Source organism: Impatiens glandulifera, chromosome 2, assembly GCF_907164915.1.
Source record: "Impatiens glandulifera chromosome 2, dImpGla2.1, whole genome shotgun sequence".
NCBI lineage: Eukaryota > Viridiplantae > Streptophyta > Magnoliopsida > Ericales > Balsaminaceae > Impatiens > Impatiens glandulifera.
In genome coordinates, this window is record NC_061863.1 from 16742349 (window position 1) to 16762581 (window position 20233).

At 34.8% G+C, this 20233-nt stretch overlaps 1 protein-coding gene across 2 annotated transcripts; it reads left to right on the forward strand.

Moving 5' to 3' along the window:
• Window positions 1-277: 277 nt before the first annotated feature.
• Window positions 278-9060, forward strand: LOC124926729 (mechanosensitive ion channel protein 2, chloroplastic-like). Of its 2 annotated transcripts, none has more exons than XM_047467012.1 (13): window positions 278-500; window positions 1152-1317; window positions 3019-3179; window positions 3682-3805; window positions 3882-3979; window positions 4086-4199; window positions 4464-4524; window positions 5589-5738; window positions 5853-5963; window positions 6164-6331; window positions 6409-6522; window positions 7052-7108; window positions 8350-9060. In XM_047467012.1, the coding sequence occupies exons 2-13, from the start codon at window positions 1240-1242 to the stop codon at window positions 8965-8967; spliced, it is 1854 nt and encodes a 617-aa protein (XP_047322968.1). In that variant the 5' UTR covers window positions 278-500; window positions 1152-1239; the 3' UTR covers window positions 8968-9060. The 2 variants fall into 2 exon arrangements, with proteins under 2 accessions (XP_047322968.1, XP_047322969.1); XM_047467013.1 differs by having other exon boundaries at window positions 3885-3979.
• Window positions 9061-20233: the final 11173 nt, after the last annotated feature.

A 20233-nucleotide genomic window follows, 5' to 3' on the forward strand; every position in this document is an offset into this window, starting at 1 on the left:
GTTATGAAATACTAATTCAAATTTTTTTTTTTTGATATTATTTATCTAAAATCTATTTTCATTTAGCTTTGTATGATTTAAATGTTTAATGTTTTGTAATAATTTTGGCCTAAAAAAAGGTTTGGAAAAGAAAATTTGAAGCTGGCTAATGGAAAATTTGAAGAAATGTTACTAAATAAGAGTTGAAATTTGAAAAATAACCTAAAGTAATAATGTTTGAAAAAATAATACTTTTAGCTGGGCACGCAAATTTTATCATTTTTTTCCTTCCTAGTCTTGAAACTTCCACGCTCTTCTAACTTATCTCTGCCGATGTCCGCTCCTAAGACTCTCATGGACTAATGATCACCTTCCTGCGCAAGTTAGCAACTTTCCTAAGTTCCCACGTCTCCACCATTCTCCCTTTCTCCGCCTCCACATTTCCCGTTTCCTATCCACTTTCTGCAAGTGGAAACACGCTCACAGCGGTTAATTTTAGTCGCCACTTTTCTCTCTTCAAGGTAATTTACTGCTAAAATCTCTTTTTTGTTTATTTGGATATCTAGGGTTTTAGTTTCTCCGAAGTTGATTTTGACTCCTTGACGAAACAACGTTGAATTGGGTACTTCTTGTTTCGGGTGCTGCGGGATATACTTGGAAATATATTAAATTGATACTACTAATTGCTACTGTGATGAAGTTGGAGAAATCAATTAGTCTGTCATATTTTCTGTTGCTTATAGTTATAGTGTGATTGAAGAATTTGGATCATGTGTAACTCTGTATTAGTATTTCATTTACCTAGACTGAAAATTTGAATTAGAACTCTCATAATGTTAACATCAACAAGTTTCAGTTTTGCTCCAAATTCACCCATACATGTCTCCATTGTTGAACTTGCATTTGTATGTCATGTATCTGTTCTAAGCACACATTCTTGTGTTTAAAAACTAGGGATTGTTATGTTCTTTGCACATCCTTTTATCCTATGGATGTAATTTCTTTTGTTATGTGGTTGTCCTTAGTTAACCAATTTATCATGGAGTAAGATTAATAACAAAACAAGTAGAATAACAGATGGAATTGTAGTGGTTGAAGTGGCATTTTCAATGCACTTGTGAGTTTCCAAAACAACTTCTAATCTAAACCGGCTGTTTCCTTTTTTTTTGCAGGCGAGCGTCGACTTATAGATTGTTAATTTTTTTTGGTCAGAAATTTGTTGCTCTGAGGCGGATTTAAGAAGCAATTTATATCAACAAAATGGTTGTTGTTGATTCGTTATTGTTATCCCCAGATTTTGGAATTCATTTTGATAATGGACACAAATATATGATTAAGGTGAGTTGTTTTCTGCTTCGTTGTATAAATTTCCAGTCTCATTTATTCAATGGAAATATGACAATGTGTTACAAGGGAAGTGATTCTTCTATGGTTCCTAATACCCGAGATCTAACGGTAAAAATGGAAGTGATCCAAAGGCTCAGATGCAACCAGAGGGATAACGACTCTAATTATCCTAACTAGTGGAAGGCAACCAGTAGGAGGGACAGCTGACACTACTGAAAAAGAATATGCTTCTATTATAACATATTGCTATTTTTTCTCGTCTCCTTACCTAGAAAACCCATATAAAGACTAATGCTGTAAGGAAGTATACATGCTGAATATATATGGAAAATTGGACTCCTCGCCTTAAATTTCTCTATATTATCTAATAATTTTTCTTTCCCTAGCCCCCTAGTCACTGAATGCTATGTTGTGCCCATCTTTTCGCTTGTAAAGGACACTATAGGGAAGATATCCTAATTGTTTATGTTATCATGTGATAGAGTACGCTTATATGTTTTGTAGAAGTATATCTCGATGGATTAGAATATTTGGATTATCAGAATATTAACTAGGTAGATAAGTGTTAATGATAATTATCCTTTTAATCATTATCTATATAATAGGTTAAAGATAATTATCTCACTATTTTAAGAAAGTACTTTTATCATAGAATTAGTTGTGTATTGTATTTAAAGTGCACGACCCATGAATAACATGTACCACAATTTATTCTTTCTTACTTTCTGCATTGTATCAGAGCATCAGTTGTGAGAGAAACTGAGAAACACACAAAAATAAAAAGATCTTGGAATTTCCTCCAACATCTTAAAAATCCATTATTTTTCTGTTGATAATCAAACCAAAGACATGGCTCAAATGGGGCTGCGTTTCAAACTTCATCATCCAAATTTTTTTCACCATTCACCTCATCTTTATCTGCTCCATCCGCTGTCTCTATCACTAGCTACAAACTGAACGGAAACAACTATCTGCAATGGTCAATCCTAATGTTGGTGTCTAGAAAAAGGAAAGGACAAATATGTGACAGAAGAGATGAACATCCATACAAAGGTAGACCCCCAACGTACAAGGAATGATAGATCAATAACCATACTGTTCTGTCTTGGTTAATCAACTCCATCTATATAATATGGTAAACGAAAATTATCCTAGAAACCTTTATCCTATTATTCTAGGAAAGTATAACCATACTTGAATTAATTGTGTATTTTGTATTTAAATGTTATGACCAATGAATAACATCTACCACAATTTATTATCTCTTACTTTCCACATATTTAGATTTTAGATAAAAATTAGTTATATTCCTGATTTATGTACCGCCATCTTTTCTGTGCAGCCTATTATTGTTTCTTTGTATTTGTTATGGTTTAGTGATGCACAATTTAGTCCAATTTACATGCTTTACCATGGGTATACTAACCTGAAAGTGCTAATGTGATTGCATAATTTTTTGTTTTTCTTTTATTATACTTTTTTTCATCTGACATGTCTTCATGGTATAAAGCTCTTGTACAGAAAGTCTTATACTTGCATAGCTAGTGACCAATTAAATATTATTTAATTCCCCAATTAGTTTTGGTTCCTCCTTTTCTTTTATATTGAATTTGGAATCTGGTTAATTTATTAATTACACCACATGAAAAGATTGATTTATTTAATCTAAGCACTGAGTTGTATTATTAACAGCCACATCAAAGGGCTTTATGGAGTCTTCAATGCTGGAAAGGTATTAGTGGTTCAAAGTTTCTGTCTTCAAGATGCAGAACTTTGCATTGTCAATCATTTTTGTTGCCAAATGGAGCTAGTGGTATATCTACTTTCAGAACTGCATCAACTGTGTTAAACAGGTATGTTTCTATTTGCTTTATTCTATTGTATTCTATAGGGTATCTGAATGTGTCATGTGTGTCAGGACTTTTGGTTCTTTAAGTTTAAGTTGCTTCAGATTATGTGTTCCAAGAGTTGTTCTGAACATTTTAATTTTGGTAAACTACTAAGATAACGATGTCACAATAAAAAACAAGTCCATTTGGCAAGTCTCCGGATGTCACTTGGATATCACAAGTTGGTGGAGGGTATGATGTTAATTTTTTTTAAAAGTTGTGATTGCTATATTCTTGCCTTTGATACGCTCAACAGAAAAGAACTCCACATTATCCTTTTCACTTTATTTACATATGAACTACTAATTTAAATGAGCTTATGTTGTGTGGCTATGGATGATTTTGTTGAAGTTGTTGGAAGGAACTAGGAGCATTTCTTATTCTTCGTGGGTTTGCATGATAATTCATGGTTCTTCTTCATGGAATGTTGATCCATTGACCCATGCACTTTCTCTGGTTCCTACAGGTCTTTTTGTGCTCTTCGCAAAAGCCCCATTATGCTTCAGATGGCTCCAGCTGTTGGCATGATTGCCTTTGCTGTTTGGGGTATTGGACCAGTCTTGCGGTTAAGTAGGATTGTTTTTCTTCAGGTACTCACTTCACTCAGCTAATTAGCACATTGATCCAATTCCTTTCTTAGATGTTCTTATAATATTTGTGGCCCAGAAGAGTGATAATAGCTGGGAAAATAGCAGCACAAATTATGTCATGACTTCTTATGTTCAGCCAATTGTTCTCTGGGCTGGAATTAGCCTGATATGCAGGTTTCAGTGCTTTGTTTTCTGTTCCTTATTTTGGATGTAGTGTCTATCAAACTGTTTGACCCTTATTTATTATTTTCTCTTGCTCAAAATCCATTGCGTCTTTCAGGGAACTGGAACAAGTAGATTTATCGTTGGTGAGCAGCCAGATTGTAAAGCAAAGGCTTCTAAATTTCGTTAAGTCATTGTCCACGGTGCTTGCACTAGGATACTGTGTGTCAAGGTATAGACTGCAGTTGCTGATCTATCCCCAATATGTTTTCCTGTCCAGTGTTGTCTGTACAATCAAGCATCCACAATTTGGCATTAGCACCTGAGTTGATTTCGAGCTCTGAACTAAGCATTTATTAATTTAACTGTGATGTTTCTCTTTTGTCTTTGTGTACAATGTTCCTATTTATTGTCACTTATTGCCTGGCTATCTGATATCCCACGACATTATGTTTCTAATGTGGTGCTCAATAAATTTTCTATTTTGTTTTGGCAGTTTGATTCGACAAGCACAACAATCCTTTATGAAGTCAAATGACCCTAGCGATGAGAGAAATGTATGTCTCTTGCCTCACCTCTGATGTTAGATTACGTATTACTGTGTACTGCCTCGGTGCAAAGCTTGGTAGAACTAGTGGATAGTTTACACAGTTAATTTATTAGCTTTTAGTCAATATACCTGGTGACCTTTGTAAAAAGAATTAAAATGCTAACTAGAATCATATGAAGCATGACCCATTTTTATATATTCTATTGGAAGCCACTGTATCCAAGCACTTTTGTTTATAACTAGGAGTCAATCATAATCTTGATGCATTTTTATGGGGAAAGGTACAATGTACCTTCGTTAATTATATGCGGAGAAAGTCAAAATGGAAAAATCACGACAGTAGAACACACCACGTGCATATTGAAAACAAATTCTAATTTGCTTGCAAACTAGAACTACACAACCTAATACAGCAGATGGTAAATTACTAAGAGAGAGATTGAGAGCATGTCTTTCAACTAAATCTTGGCATTTATTGAAATTTAAGCCCCAAAACATAAACGTGTGAGATTTAGTTGAAATTGAGGCCCAATTTGAAAACCGGAGCACAAAATTCAAAACGGAGTCAAAACTAAGATTCATAGTAGCAAACTTCGGCTGAAGCAAAATTGGGCCTTCTTGAAGCCAAGGATCTTGCCAAATGAAAGTGTCCTTTGTGAACCTTTTGTTTAACTTAAAATATGTTCTTATTGTGCCCCTTGTGTACCTTTTGTTGAACTTAAGAGTATCTCTTGTTATAATGAATTGTCAGACAAAATGCTTATATTAACATTCCTTCTTCTCATACCGTATTTTGTGTTTTATTTCCTTAAGCATCAAGAACATCAATTGGGATTAGATATAGCAAGCTAATGTAAATCTTTGAATGTTACTTATGGCTTGCCTTTTATGTTTTAGGTAATTGCACCTTTACCTTCCAAGGCGTCTTTTTTTCTTCCATAGATGTCTTTTAGAAGTCTATTGAAACAGGCTTCCTATGTAACTATCTAAGCTGTCAACTGATTTTCCTAGGTGCTGTGGCAATTTTCTGTTTAAAATTATGGCTTCTTCAACAGTTACTATTTATTGTAGATGGCTGTGCAGCTTTCTGGAAAAGTTATTCATACTGCGGCCTGGGTTGCTGGTGTTTCCTTGTTCATGGAATTGCTTGGGTTCTCTACGCAAAAATTGCTTACTGCTGGGGGTCTTGGCACAGTACTGCTGACCCTTTCTGGTCGTGAGGTATAGGCAGTCCCATATCCTGAAATCCCTCTTAGAAGTTCAGAATATTAGACATCCTTCTCAGAATATTATTTCGGTGTATTTTGACGTTTTATTGTAATTTTATCTTTTCAGATATTCACAAATTTCCTTTCAAGTGTGATGATCCATGCAACTCGGCCATTTGTTTTAAATGATAGGATTCAAATAAAGAGTAAAGGCTATGAAGTTTCTGGCACAGTAGAGGTTCGTAAAGACCATGTCCTTCTTATAGCACAGTAATAAAACAAGATTGGACACAGTAATTTTGATAGTGCATGATACTATCTTGTCCAGCTGCCTGAATATCTTAAACTTGAATTAAAATAAAATAATAATAATAATGTTATGGGAGTCTGCCATGTTCATTCCGTTTTACTATCTAAATAATATTAGAAGCTCTCCAGCATGTAGGTTGGTGGTCACCAACAATTATCAGAGGTGATGAAAGAGAAGTTATTCAAATACCCAATCACAAATTCACAATGAGTGTTGTAAGAAACCTTAGCCGGAAGACCCACTGGCGCATCAAGACTTATCTTGCCATCAGTCACTTGGATGTTAACAAGATTAACGTGAGCAATTATTTCATTGATACCTATAGTGTGCAATTTGTACAATTGCTAAATTCTGTCATCCCTTCTTGTGGCAGAGTATTGTGTCCGATATGCGTAAGGTTTTGGAAAACAATCCCCAGGTGGAACAGCAAAGATTGCATAGAAGAGTATTCCTGGAGAACATTAATCCTGAGAACCAGGCTCTAATGGTAATTCGTACTCAGTTCAGGACAAAAGTAATTCTGTACCTTACAGTGTAATTGTAAAGTCACTCAATTAAACACTTTTGAGATGATTTTTCTTATAAAATGATTTATTTTTTCCCCCAAAAAACAAAAACTCTGGTTAAGAGTAGTAATTTTTTAAATTTGTTAGCCACATGGTCCTCAAATGAGAGCATAGTTATCTATGAGTTTTGTGAACATGACTGCACCATTATGGTAACTTGGATGAATGTTATGTTGCTGTTGCAAATGTTGTTTGAGATGTTACCAATTTGGATTTGAAGGGAAGTTAAGAGTATTAGATGAAATGTTTAAATGTATAGCATTTGTTAGCCATCCAGTTATCATGTAATCAAGTTTCCTAAAAAAAAATTATTATTTTTGTTTGTACAATAAGCATGGGAATAGTCCAAATACAATTAACAATCACCATGTAACAATTCAATTATTCGATTTTTTTTCGCCTTTGCATCTTTTACACCTCTAATCTGAGTCGTTTTCATTTTTTCTTCAGATTCTTGTATCTTGCTTTGTGAAAACATCACGATCTGAGGAATATCTCTGTGTGAAGGTAAGAAACTTGCATACAAGTTAAGCATATAATGAGTCTATATGGAAACACGTCAACATCTAAATTATAGTTTAATTTTTTTGTATCATTCGGTAAAGAGATTTTTTACTCGATCATGATCAACATGGCAAAATGGTAATGCCAAAACAGTCGAAAATGCTCTGTAGGGAGTCTAGGAAAGTGCTTGTTTTTTGCGTTGAATTAATTTATGCTTACTACCATGAAGACAATGGCCAATGATCTGGTACATATATGTTTCTGGGGCTTTTGTGCCATCTTAGCTCTTCTTTGGGTACTTTAGAATTGGGGCAAAATTTAATCTTGGATCATGTATGACCTTCTTTCTGTTGTGAGTTACGATATGTTGATTGACATACCTCTAATCGCGTACATAACCTATAATGTCATTTGAAAAAGAAATGTCTGATGATATTAGAGAAACAAAACCATTTTCTGGCTATGATTTGGTGTTCTACAGTAGTTCCATGTTGTTTCCGTTTTCCTTCTATTGTGATCTATGATTGTTTCAGGGTTCTATATATTTAATTGGCTGATTAGACACTTTAAGTGTCTTTTAAGATATTTGACGATTGTGTTTATGTTTGAAAGGTGGATAGTATCATAGGGGCGTAATTGTTATTTTACTTTTGATTGCACCTCTTTTAGGTTGTAAGAGTCTTTTGAGATATTTGACGATTGTGTTTATGTTTGAAAGGTGGATAGTATCATAGGGTATTCCCTCCCGGTTAATTTGGGCGTAATTGTTATTTTACTTTTGATTGCACCTCTTTTAGTTTGTAAGTCTTTTGAGATATTTGACGATTGTGTTTATGTTTGAAAGGTGGATAGTATCATAGGGTATTCCCTCCCGGTTAATTTGGACATAATTGTTATCTTACTTTTGATTGCACCTCTTTTAGGTTGTAAGTGTCTGTAGGTTCCATTATTTTATCTGTTATTTAGGCCTTGCTTGATGTGGATTATTTGAGATTAATTTCAAATAATATCCAAACAACAATCTACCAATGACATCAACCAGAATACTATATACCACTTTTCATTATATATTTATCAAATAACATGTGGTTTCAACAATTTACATTAAACAAGGTTATATGGAAAATAACCACTTGGTTATTCAAATAATCCTAGATCAAACAAGGCCTTGTTTTACTCTTACCACTTTCATTATAATTTTTTTTGTTTCTTCAGAATGATGAATTGAGTGTAAAATGAAACAGGAAGCAATATTACAGGACCTTCTTATGGTGATTAGCCATCACGAGGCTCGGCTTGCTACACCCATCCGCACTATTCAGAAAATATATGACGCGGATAATGTCCCGTTTTCTGATTCCATATTTAGCCAGTCCAGAGCATCTTCTTCCGGAAGTACTAGTCCTTTATTGTCGATTGAAATTGAACCGCAGGCCTCGTACAAAATGAATCGGTCAAATGAAGACAAAGAAGATTCAGCTAATAAGATTTCTGAAAAGCAGCAAAAAGTAGGGAAGAAGATGAAGAAGGTTGTCCAAAGCAAACAGGAGAAGATGAAAATGGGAGATACTTCTTCTTCTTCTTCTTCAACAACTAGTAGTAGTAGTAGAAGTACTACTAGTTTAGAAGATAATATTGTTTTGGGTCTTGCTTTAGAAGGCTCTAAACGGTCTCTTCCAATAGAGGAAGAAGAAATCTCGACGACTTTGAACCCATCCTCAATTGCTCATGTGGAATCACAAGAGTTGTTGGCTGCTTGTCGAAATGGAAGTTTGAAAAGTAATGTAAAAGGTGAAAAAGACAAGTCTACCTCTATTATTTCACAAGATCATAGAAACAAAGAATCAAACAAAGGTAGTTAGTTATGCTTTTGTTCCCCTAATTAATTATGATGTTTGAGAGTGTTCTTAAATATTATATATATATTCAATGTAAAATTATTTATGTATTGCTAATGGTTTCAAATTAAATCATATTTTTTTATGAGAAATTAGACTATACTTAGTTATTATTCAAAAAAGATTTAGTAGAGCTTTTGACTACACAAAAACAAGTTATTTTACATGCTTTTAAATTAATTTGTGATATATTTAAATTAATTTTTATTAATTATTTTATAATTTATATAATTATATATTATATATATATAATATAATATTTAAAAATTAATTTGTGATATATTTCTCGCGTCTAAGGAGAAAGCGCGAAATTCTCACGGTTCGTCGTCACCGTCGGCGGATTTCCGGTGTCGGAATCGTCAAGGCTGCTTCCTCCCTCCCATAGGTGCGTTTCTTTCTTCCGACACGCGGGGTCGAATCCTTCAAAAATGTTTTTTTTTTCAAACCAGTCTAACAAGTACACAATCTGAAGAACATTAATTAATGTAGGAATAATCAACCAAATTAAAGGTAACATGTTGCAATCACCAATCTACCATTTTCCATCATAAGGTATTAATTACATGAACACTCAAAATGCAGTAAGGTAAAATTTTATTGAAGCATTGAGTTACAATATTATTATTCCCCTATGTCCACGACGTTCATCTACTCTGGCAGACCCAGTTCTATTTCCCCGACCACCAGGACCCTTACCGCAAGACATTTGAAGAGGGCTATCAACCCTATGAGGAGGGAAAGGATTCCCAGGCCTATGAAGAAGCACAGAAGTGACCGGTTTTCAAACTTGTTTGGGTAGTAATCGGCTGTCATTATGGACGAAGAAGGAAGAAAGACTGCTGGCAGGTGGTGCTATGAAGATGGAGTACTGACCGACCGGCCCCGTGATGTTAGAATCATTTATACTCATGGAACACAGTGCCCTGCAGCGTGCTCGATCTCCACTAATATATATGCTTAATTAGCAAAACATTATCTCACTCTATATATATATATAATTGTTTTAAAGAACAACTATGACTCAGATGTCATTTTTAAGATCAATCACCTAGCTCGATTAACTCTTTTTACTCTTTATTTTTTAGTTTTCTTTTCCAACATTAATTCTTCCACAAAATAAAAATAAAAATATTTTTCTTTAATATGATTAGGACTTGGTATTAAAATATTTATCACTAATTCCAACAAACTCCACATACTCAATACTCCATTTGCAATGAAATTTTCCACCTTAGACAATTAAACCATATATGGGATCCCAACATACTCCCATGTTGGAAAACTTCATAATGTCTCATGTTTGACCCTTGGAACCACCTTTGTCAAGAAGCCACATACATGCAACTTTATTTACCTCGATAATGCCTTTCTCTATCAAATTCCTCACAAAATGGAATTTGATATTTATAGATTGATTCTCTTGTGGTAAAATTTATTTTACTCAAGTGCAATGGCACTTTGATTGTCTCCAAACACAATAGCCTCCACCTCAAAATCAACGAGTTCTTCCACAAGTCTTTTCAACCATTTAACCTTCTTCAAAGTTTCTTCAAGTGCCACGTATTCTGCCTCGATTGTAGAGAGAGTTATAATAGATTGAAGATTTGATTTCCAACTAATTGAACATCCTTCAAGGATAAATAAGTATCCTGTGGTTAATCTTCTCTTATCCAAATCCCCAACATAATTGCTATCAACATAGCCAATTAAACACAAAGGAAGATATTCAAATTCATTAGAAAGTTGTTAAAGGTGTAGGAGAATATTCAAAGTGTTTGTAAGTCACAATTCTCCCTGTAATACAAGATTTTATCTCAACTTGATTTTGAAGCTTTTGAGTTAGTGCTTATTTCAATATTGTCTAATCAATTAAATTGATTGCGTGAACATGTTCTAAATATAATTTGAAAACTATCCACACAAGAGTTGATTTTGATATTTTTGTAAATTAATTTTTCCCAATTTTAAAACCAAATTTAAGAAAATTAGATCATCAATTTCAGGCTAGGTGTATGAAGGTGATGATCGATAATGTTTTAAATGTGATTTAGAATAGGTTAGAATCAAAAATATCATTTAGTCGGGTCAGTTTGATTTGGGTCTTTGGGGGTACCGAAATGATCTCATATTAATGGGCTTAAAATTGCTAAGTAGCTAGTTAGTCATCAAAAAAGTATAATTATAATGAATTAAATTAAAACCATTTAACTAACCAAAAATTGAAAGTTTGACACTAAAGATATCCCAACAACTGAAAGCCTATCTACAGTCCCATTTATAAATCAAGTTCAATCTTATAGCCCAAACAATCTGATAAATATTTACGGTTTGTAACGGTTGGGAATTTTGAAACAAAGATTATTTTTATACAGTAATCTAGCAATGTGAGATGGATAAATGCACATGTTATTCAAATCTAAAACAGAAGATCAAGCACAAACCAAAACAACACCAGATTTACGTGGAAAATCCTCTCAACCTGGAGGATAAAAAACCACGGGGCCAACCAACAAATTTCACTATAAACAAGAAACAGATACAAATGTTCTTCTCAACTTTAAACTCAAAGTTGAGGTATACAAACAGAGAAAACCAATTTCATTCAGACTCAAGCTAGTCTAGATATAAGACAACAAGAAATTGGAACCTGAAGGTGAAAAAGTAAAAGATTTACTGACTCATTCTCTTCTTCTTCCTCTGTTTCTTTTTTTTTTCCAGAATGTCTTCTCTCTTTAAAAGTGATAGAATAAGCAACATTATTAGGTTTTGCTTGTTTAATTAAATGTTTGATTGGGCTGGACCCAATGACCCAACAATCTCCCCCTCCAGCCCACGGAGAGAGGCACACCGATCTTCAAGTCATCACTTGGTATTCATGCCGACAAGCTGACAACAGAGGTCGAACTTGTCTTTTGGAACAATCTTCGTAAACATGTCTGATGGGTTCTTATCCATGTGAATTTTCTTCAGCTTCATCTGTTGGTTTTCTATTACATCTCTTAACCAATGAAACCTCACATCAATATGCTTAGTTCTAGAATGATATGTAGCATTTTTCTCAAATCTACGGCACTCTGGCTATCATGGAAAACAATTGCATCTTCTTGTTGCATACCAAGCTCTAGAAGAAATCTAATCATCCACAATAACTCCTTACCAGCTTCAGTTGCTGCAATGTATTCTGCTTCTATTCTTGATAAAGCCACACATTTCTGCAACTTGGATTGCCATGACACGACTCCCCCTGCAAAAGTAAACACATAACCCGAAGTGGATTTTCTGTGATCTAGATCTCCATCCATATCAACATCTGTGTAACCTTCTAACACAGTTTCACCATTTCCAAAACTCAAACACAAATTAGAAGTGCCTCTTAGATATCTAAGAATCCACTTCACTGCTTCCCTCAGTTGTTTTTCTGGATTAGAGAGGAACCTACTTACCACACCGACTGCATGCGCTATATCTGGCCTAGTGCAAACCATTGCATACATCAAACTCCCTACAACTGAGGAGTATGGAACACTTGACATTTCATCATTTTCTTTCTCTGTTGATGGACACATCTTCTTGCTCAATTTAAAATGGCTAGGAAGTGGAGAACTTACTTCCTTTTCTACTTGCATGTTGAATCTTTCAAGAACCCTTTCAATGTACTTCTCTTGTGACAACCAAAGTCTCTTAGCCTTTCTGTCACGAGTAATCTGCATTCCCAATATCTGACGTTCTTGGCCCATGTCTTTCATGTCAAATGTCTTGGACATCTCATTCTTCAACATGTCTATTATCTGAGCATCATGTCCTACAATCAACATATCATCAACATAAAGTAAAAGGATTAGAAACTTTCCATTAGAAAATCTTTTAAAGTAAACACACGGATCTACCTTGGTTCTCTGGTACCATAACTCATCATAAAAGAGTCAAATTTCGTGTTCCACTGTCTCGGAGCTTGTTTCAAACCGTATAAACTCTTCTTTAATTTACAAACCATGTTCTCCTTTTCTTTCACTTCAAATCCCTCTAGTTGCACCATGTAGATCTCTTCTTCCAAGTTACCATGAAGAAATGAAATTTTTACATCAAGTTGCTCAAGCTCAAGGTCTAAGTTAGTTACTAGACCTAACACTGTACGAATGGAAGTCATCTTTACCACTGGTGAGAAAATCTCCTCAAAGTCGATGCCCTATTCTGTCCAAAACCTTTTACAACAAGTCGAGCTTTGTACTTCATAATTTCTCCATTTTCATCTCTCTTTAACTTGAACACCCATTTGTTTCTCAATGCCTTTCGGCCCTTATGAAGTTCCACCAGCTCATATGTGCCCATTTCTTGCAATGACTTCATCTCATCTTTCATTGCATTATGCCACTTAACTTTATCTTTATGAACTTGTGCCTCCTGAAAACATTTTGGCTCTCCTTCTTCTGTCAATAGAATATACTCTGAAAAGGGTACCTTTTAGAAGGTTGGTGCTCTCTTTTAGACCTTCTTAATGACAGATCTTTTGGCTCCTCTTGATGATGTGCTCCCCCTGTTCAGAAACATCATAAACAGTCTCATCATCATTACTAGCATTCATGTCAGAGGTTTCCTCAGTGGCTTCTTCATTATGTTCATCTTCATCTTTTACTATCGATTGTACATGTGAAGGAATTGGTGAGTTCTATGGACTCATCAACTCTCTCTGACTTCTCATTGATTTCTAGATTTATCCCATTCTGGCCCTCAAAAAACACAATAGCTCTGCATCTAACAATTCTTTTCTTTTCAGGGTCCCATAATCTGTACCCAAATTCCTCATTTCCACATCCAAGGAAAATACATGAAATTGTTTATCATCAAACTTGGACCTTTGCTCCTTTGAAATATGCACATATGTTTTGCATTCAAATACCCTTAGATGCGAGTATGAAATATTCTTCTTAGACCATACTCTTTTTGGTATTTCAAACTTCAAAGGAACATAGGGTGACTTGTTTATGAGATAGCAAGTTGTGCGAACTGCTTCTGCCCAAAACTGTTTTGGCAACTTTGTCATCTTCAGCATGCATCTCACCTTTCTACAATGGTGCGATTCATTCTCTCAACCACACCATCGTGTTGTGGAGTTCCAGGCACTGTTTTCTCATGTCGAATTCCATATTTTACACAATATGTTTTAAACTCCTTGGAGGTATACTTCCCCCGTTATCAGAGCGAAGACATTTCAACTTATTGTATGTCTCTCTTTCTATCATGACATGGAACTCTTGAAAGTAATTAAATACTTGGTCTTTCGTTCTCATGAAATAAATCCACATATTTCTAGATGCATCATCAATAAATTTTAGAAAGTATCGTTTGCTACCCAATGACTCCTCCTCAAAAGGACCACACACATCAGAATAAACCAAGTCCAGCACATTCTGTTTCCTTTCTGATGTTTGACTAAAAGAGATTCTGTGTTGCTTACCAAAAGGGAAGTAGTCGCATAAATCCAAAACCTCATCTTTGGTTGAGGGGATGTGAAGCTTCCTCACCAGAATTCGTAACCCTTTCTCACTCATGTGGCCGAGACATTGATGCCACAGATTTAAAGAGCTTTCAGCTTGTACTGCATTCAACCCATTCTTGAGTATCTTCACATGTGTTCTGTATAAGGAGTTTCACGACTTCCCTTTTGCTACAATCATTGATCCTTTGTTGTGCTTCCATTCTTCACTACCAAGGTAATGCTTAAATCCATCTTTGTCCAATGCATCACCTGATATCAAGTTTAGACGCAAATCAGGAATATGTCACACATCTTTCAGTGTTAACTGATGTCCCAGCTTTGTCTGCAAACAAATATCACCAATACCCACAATGCTCGAGTGACTAGTATTACCCATCTTCACTGTACCAAGATCTCCAAACTTGTAAGTCATGAAGAACTCTCTATTTGGTGTAGCATGATAGCAAGCACCTGTATAAACTATCCACTCAACTCCTTGGTGACTTTCTACATGTAGATATTGTTCTTTTTCACAAGAAAGAATCACTACATCATCCGCAGTTACTATGGCTGTGGTATTTCTGATCTTATCATCTTTCTTCTGATTTTTGTCTTCATTCTGTAGTCTTTTTTAGGCTCTACAATTTTTCTTCATGTGACCTTCTTTACCACAGTGATAACATTGTCTTCCCTTAGATTTTGATATGCCTCTGGATTTGCTATGGCCTCTTGATTGTTGTCGGTATTCAGCTCTTCTCCTGTTCTCTATGATAAGGGTCTGTGCACTATTTCTCATTGAACAAGCTGCTAGTAACTATACTCATAGTAAGAACACCATTCGGAGCTGCATTACTGATTGTCACAACCAATGTGTCCCAACTGTCGGGCAATGATCCCAAAAGCAATAAGGCTTGCTACTCATCTTCTAAGGTCATCTCCATCACTAATAATTGATTAATCAAGCTCTGGAACTCATTTAAATGCTCAGCAATACCTGCACCTTCTCTGAATTTCAGATTTACTAATTTTCGAATCAGAAACGCTTTGTTACCTGCTATTTTCTGCTCATACAATGACTTCAGCTTCTTCCACAACTCATGTACACTATTCTCACTTGCTACATGGTGGTACACGCTATCATCAAGATACTATCTGATTGTGCCGACTGCTTTTCGGTTCAATTTTGTCCAATCACTGTTAGACATATCTTTTAGCCTCGCACTATCTCCTTCAACCGGCTCATACAAGTCTTTACAATAAAGAATATCCTCCATCTTGGATTTCCAAATCTGCCAGTTATTATTTGTCAACCTGATCATTGTGCTATTGCCTTCCATCTCAACCTACAAAATCACTCTTCAAAAAATAAACCTAACAACTCTGATACCACTTGTTGGAAATTTTGAAATGAAGATTACTTTTATACTGTAATCTAGCAATGTGATATGGGTAAATGCACAGGTTATCCAAGTCTAAAACAGAAGATCAAGTACATAACAAAACAACACCAAATTTATGTGGAAAACCCTCTCAACCTAGAGAGTAAAAAACCACGGGGTCAACCAGCAAATTTCACTATAAACAAGAAACGGATACAAATGTTCTTCTCAACTTTAAACCCAAAGTTGAGGTATAAAAACAGAGAAAACCAATTTCATTCAGACTCAAGCTAGTCTAGATATAAGATAACAAGAAATTGGAACCTGAAGGTGAAAAAGTAAGAGATCTACTGCATCCTTCTCTTATTCTTCCTCTATTTCTTCTCCTCTATTTTTTTTTTGCTGAATGTCTTCTCTCTCTAGAAGTGATAGAATGAGCAGCATTCTTAGATTTTACTTGTGTAATTAAATGTCTGATTGGGCTGGACCCAAAGGCCCAACATTAACTTTTTCTTCTCTTTCTTTTATTTTCCCTCTTTACATAGCAATCTAATAGTCAATCTCCCCCAAAGTTCTAATAATCATCTCCTTAAAATTTACTAATTATGATAAAGTTGTCTATTAGGGATTAACTTAAAATGTCTTCCTTCCATAAACCTAAAATGTGGTCAATGACTTCTGGCGACGTCATAACTCAAACTCTTATTTGAGACAAGGATTGACTATCAAAATTTTGTACACAAAGCTCTATTTTTGTCGAACCTCACAAATCTTAATTGCGTCTAAGGTCAATTAGTTTATTATATTTGGTGGGAAAAAAATCATCTTAACCGCCTTTGGTATCCAACTCTTTCATGTAATTCAACTCTAGAATTTTCCTTGCATTTTGTCCTCATTTATCTATTGATCATGTTTGGAAATAATTTAGATTTAAAATTTTGATCATGATTTGTTCATCCTGAATCATGTCATGATTCACACTAGGTAACTGTTCATATTTTATAGTATAAGAATATTTCTTTTTTTTGAAATGATTAAGTTTCTAATTTATGTTGATAGCTTGTAATTTATATATATATATATATATATATATATATAACAAAATGATAATGATTTTAATTGTTTTTATCAATTCAAATTTTATGTTAAATCACTATTTAATTTTAATTAGATATGAGTAGTCCATTTGTATGTTTTTTTTCATACTTTTTAAAATAATAAATTAAAAATAGTGTATGAATGGGAAGCACGGGTGAAAAAGGGGTCAAAACCGAGAGTAAAAACTCTCGGTTTTGACCCTATAACTTTCGGTATAGACCAAATTCTGAGAGTTAAGGTAACTCTCGCCATCCCTCGGTATTGACTCTGTCGTTAAAAATAATTGGGCGTTTACCGAGAGATATCGTAGAGTTTTCGGTTTAGATAACCGAGAGAAAAACCGAGAGTTGTATGGAAACTTTCGGTTTTTCTTCAAAGGGAAAAAACCGAAAGGTGTTCAATTAACTTTCGGTTTTTCCCTTTGAAGAAAAAACGAGAGTTATTCAATTAACTTCCGGTTTTTCCCTTTGAAGAAAAACCGAGAGTTATTCAATTAACTTTCGGTTTTTCCCTTTGAAGAAAAACTGAGAGTTATTCAATTAACCTTCGGTTTTCCCTTTGAAGAAAAACCGAGAGTTATTCAAGTAACCTTCGGTTTTTCCCTTTGAAGAAAAACCGAGAGTTATTCAATTAACCTTCGATTTTTCCCTTTGAAGAAAAACCGAAAGATTCCATTTAACTTTCGGTTTTTCCCCACAAAATTTACAAAATAGCCCGATTGTTTTGTGCTCAACCAAACATGTTCAGCTAAACCAATCAATTCATAAAACAAATACATTCATAAAACAAATGATCATTCCAAAATTCTCAAACCAATCATCCAAACAACATGTTTTACATTAACCATTAAACCTATTCAATCAACTCATACAATCGAAACGTCTTAGAATTAGCTGGTGGGGGGAGGAGTTGGTTGATATTACCGCATAAACATTTCAAAACTCTCTAATCTTGCATTCAACTCTAACCCTTTCCTTCTCCTGTTTTGCACTTTCTCTATCCATTCTTGAAATCAATTCTACCTTTTCCGCTTGTATTTGATTAATCGTTTGAGTTTTTTCTTCATCCATTTTCTTCAATTCCTCCAGTTCCATCGTCATTCTTTGATTCTCCTCAAACAATCGATCAGTGGCTCGTTGAGAATTGTTGGAACTTCGAAGATCCTCACGAAAGTGTGTGGGTCGGATGCTTAATCCCATACCGAATACTCCCCCATGCTTTTGGCGTCCGAACACTCTCTCCGTCAACTCAAAGTCGGATATTTCCGGTTCGTTACTTTTTACTTCCTCCATCTCAACCTGCGCATTTGAAATAATTTGTCATTTATATAATAATAAATAAACTAGTTATAAGTAATTTATTTAAATTCAATTCACTTACAATTTTCTCTTGCACGCGTTCGTCCGGGACGGGAGTTGGGTTTTCTTTTGTCGGCTTTGGGGTACGGGTCCTCTTAAACACTTCAACGACAGATGGAGCCCGTCCCATTTCAATCTCCTGTTGAAAATAAAAAATTTATATAATTAATAACAATCTTTATATTAAGTTATTACAAATAATGTACTTACCAACTCTTCTTCAACTTGAGCAAACGGTCTATTTCCCGTATGATGCGGGAATTTCAGCTTCTTTCTGTTAACTATATTTGTGCTACTATTTTTCTGAATTTCAAATAAACAAATTAAAGTTAGAATAACTAATATCAGATTTTATTTGAATTATGAAACCATACCTTAAATTTTTCCGTAAAGAAATGGTTGCGACACACAAACTCCCAATCATATCGATCGTAGTCTGGTGGAGGATTGGCCAGTACTGACGTCTCGTCTCCTTGATGGACGCGGATATATTCCTTGTTCAAATCCGAGCGCCATCTATCTCATATCTGCTTGGCGTGTCCCAATCCGGTCTTTCGAAAAGAATCAATAGGACCATTAGTAGCCTCGAACGGATCCTGAAAATAAAACATTCAAATGTTATAAAAAAATTATTGAATGATTAATGTATAATTAATTATTAATTATTACCTTCATAGTAGTCCAAATGTAATCCAATTAGTCAACACTTAATGCTTTCCACTTCAAAAGACGGTGTGAGACGGCTGAGGGGTCCCGCACAACCGACCCCACATGTCTAGACCACCTTGTTCTTCCCTCGTCAGCACCGCTGGGCCTCCCATCTACCTCTCTAAAAGTCAGAGGAATCTTTGTCCCCACTGGTCTCTTAGATAACGCAATATTCTTGTTCTTCCCCCATCTCTTGCGGGCAGAAGATTTTTCAAAATTATCAACTCTGGTCTATGACGTTTATAAATTCGTGCATATAACGTTCTTCATTGACCTCTTCATTAACTGTATTATTCATCTCAGGTCTCGCATCGTTGAATTCCGGCACGACATCCTCCGACTGATCATCGTCATCACCATCATCATCATCGAAGTCATCGGCATCTTCATCGACATCGTCATTAACCACTTGAGTAGTACGTCTCTTTTCTCCATGACAATACCAGTACTCATAATGAACATTTATTCCATAAATAATGAGGTGAGTCTTCACTTCATCTATTTCCATAAACGGCGTGTTCAAGCATTTCACGCAAGGACATTTCACGGTTTGTCGGGATGTACTCCTAACAGAAAACTCGAGGAATTTGTCAACACCTTCCTCGTAATCTGGATGATCTCGACGTAAGGTCATCCAGCTTTTATCGGGTACTTCCATATTTCTAATAAAATAGAAAACAACTCGCATTATTATTTACATAATTAGGCTTCCATTTATCTTACAATAAATCTAACCTAAAATCAAATCTAATCCAACACTATTTCAATCATACATAATTCAAACAATTCAATTCATACCTAAAATCCAATCTAATCAAAACAATGCAATTCTAACCTAAAATATAATTTATTCATACATAAACCAAATCTAACATAAAATCAAATTTAATCCAACACTATTTCAATCATACACAATTCAAATAATTCAATTCATACCTAAAATCCAATCTAATCTAAACAATTCAATTCTAACCTAAAATCTAATTCATTCATACATAAACCAAATCTAACCTAATCAAATCTAATTCAACATAATCAACATGATTCAATTCATAACTAAAATCCAATATAATCCTAACAACATAATAATATAATTCTAATATTATTCAAAACATTTAAAACTTACCTTATTTAGCAGTTGTGGCGGCGACGGTGGAGAGGTGCGGCGACGGTGGAGGAGGCGGCTGAAGGTGGAGGAAGCTCGACGATCT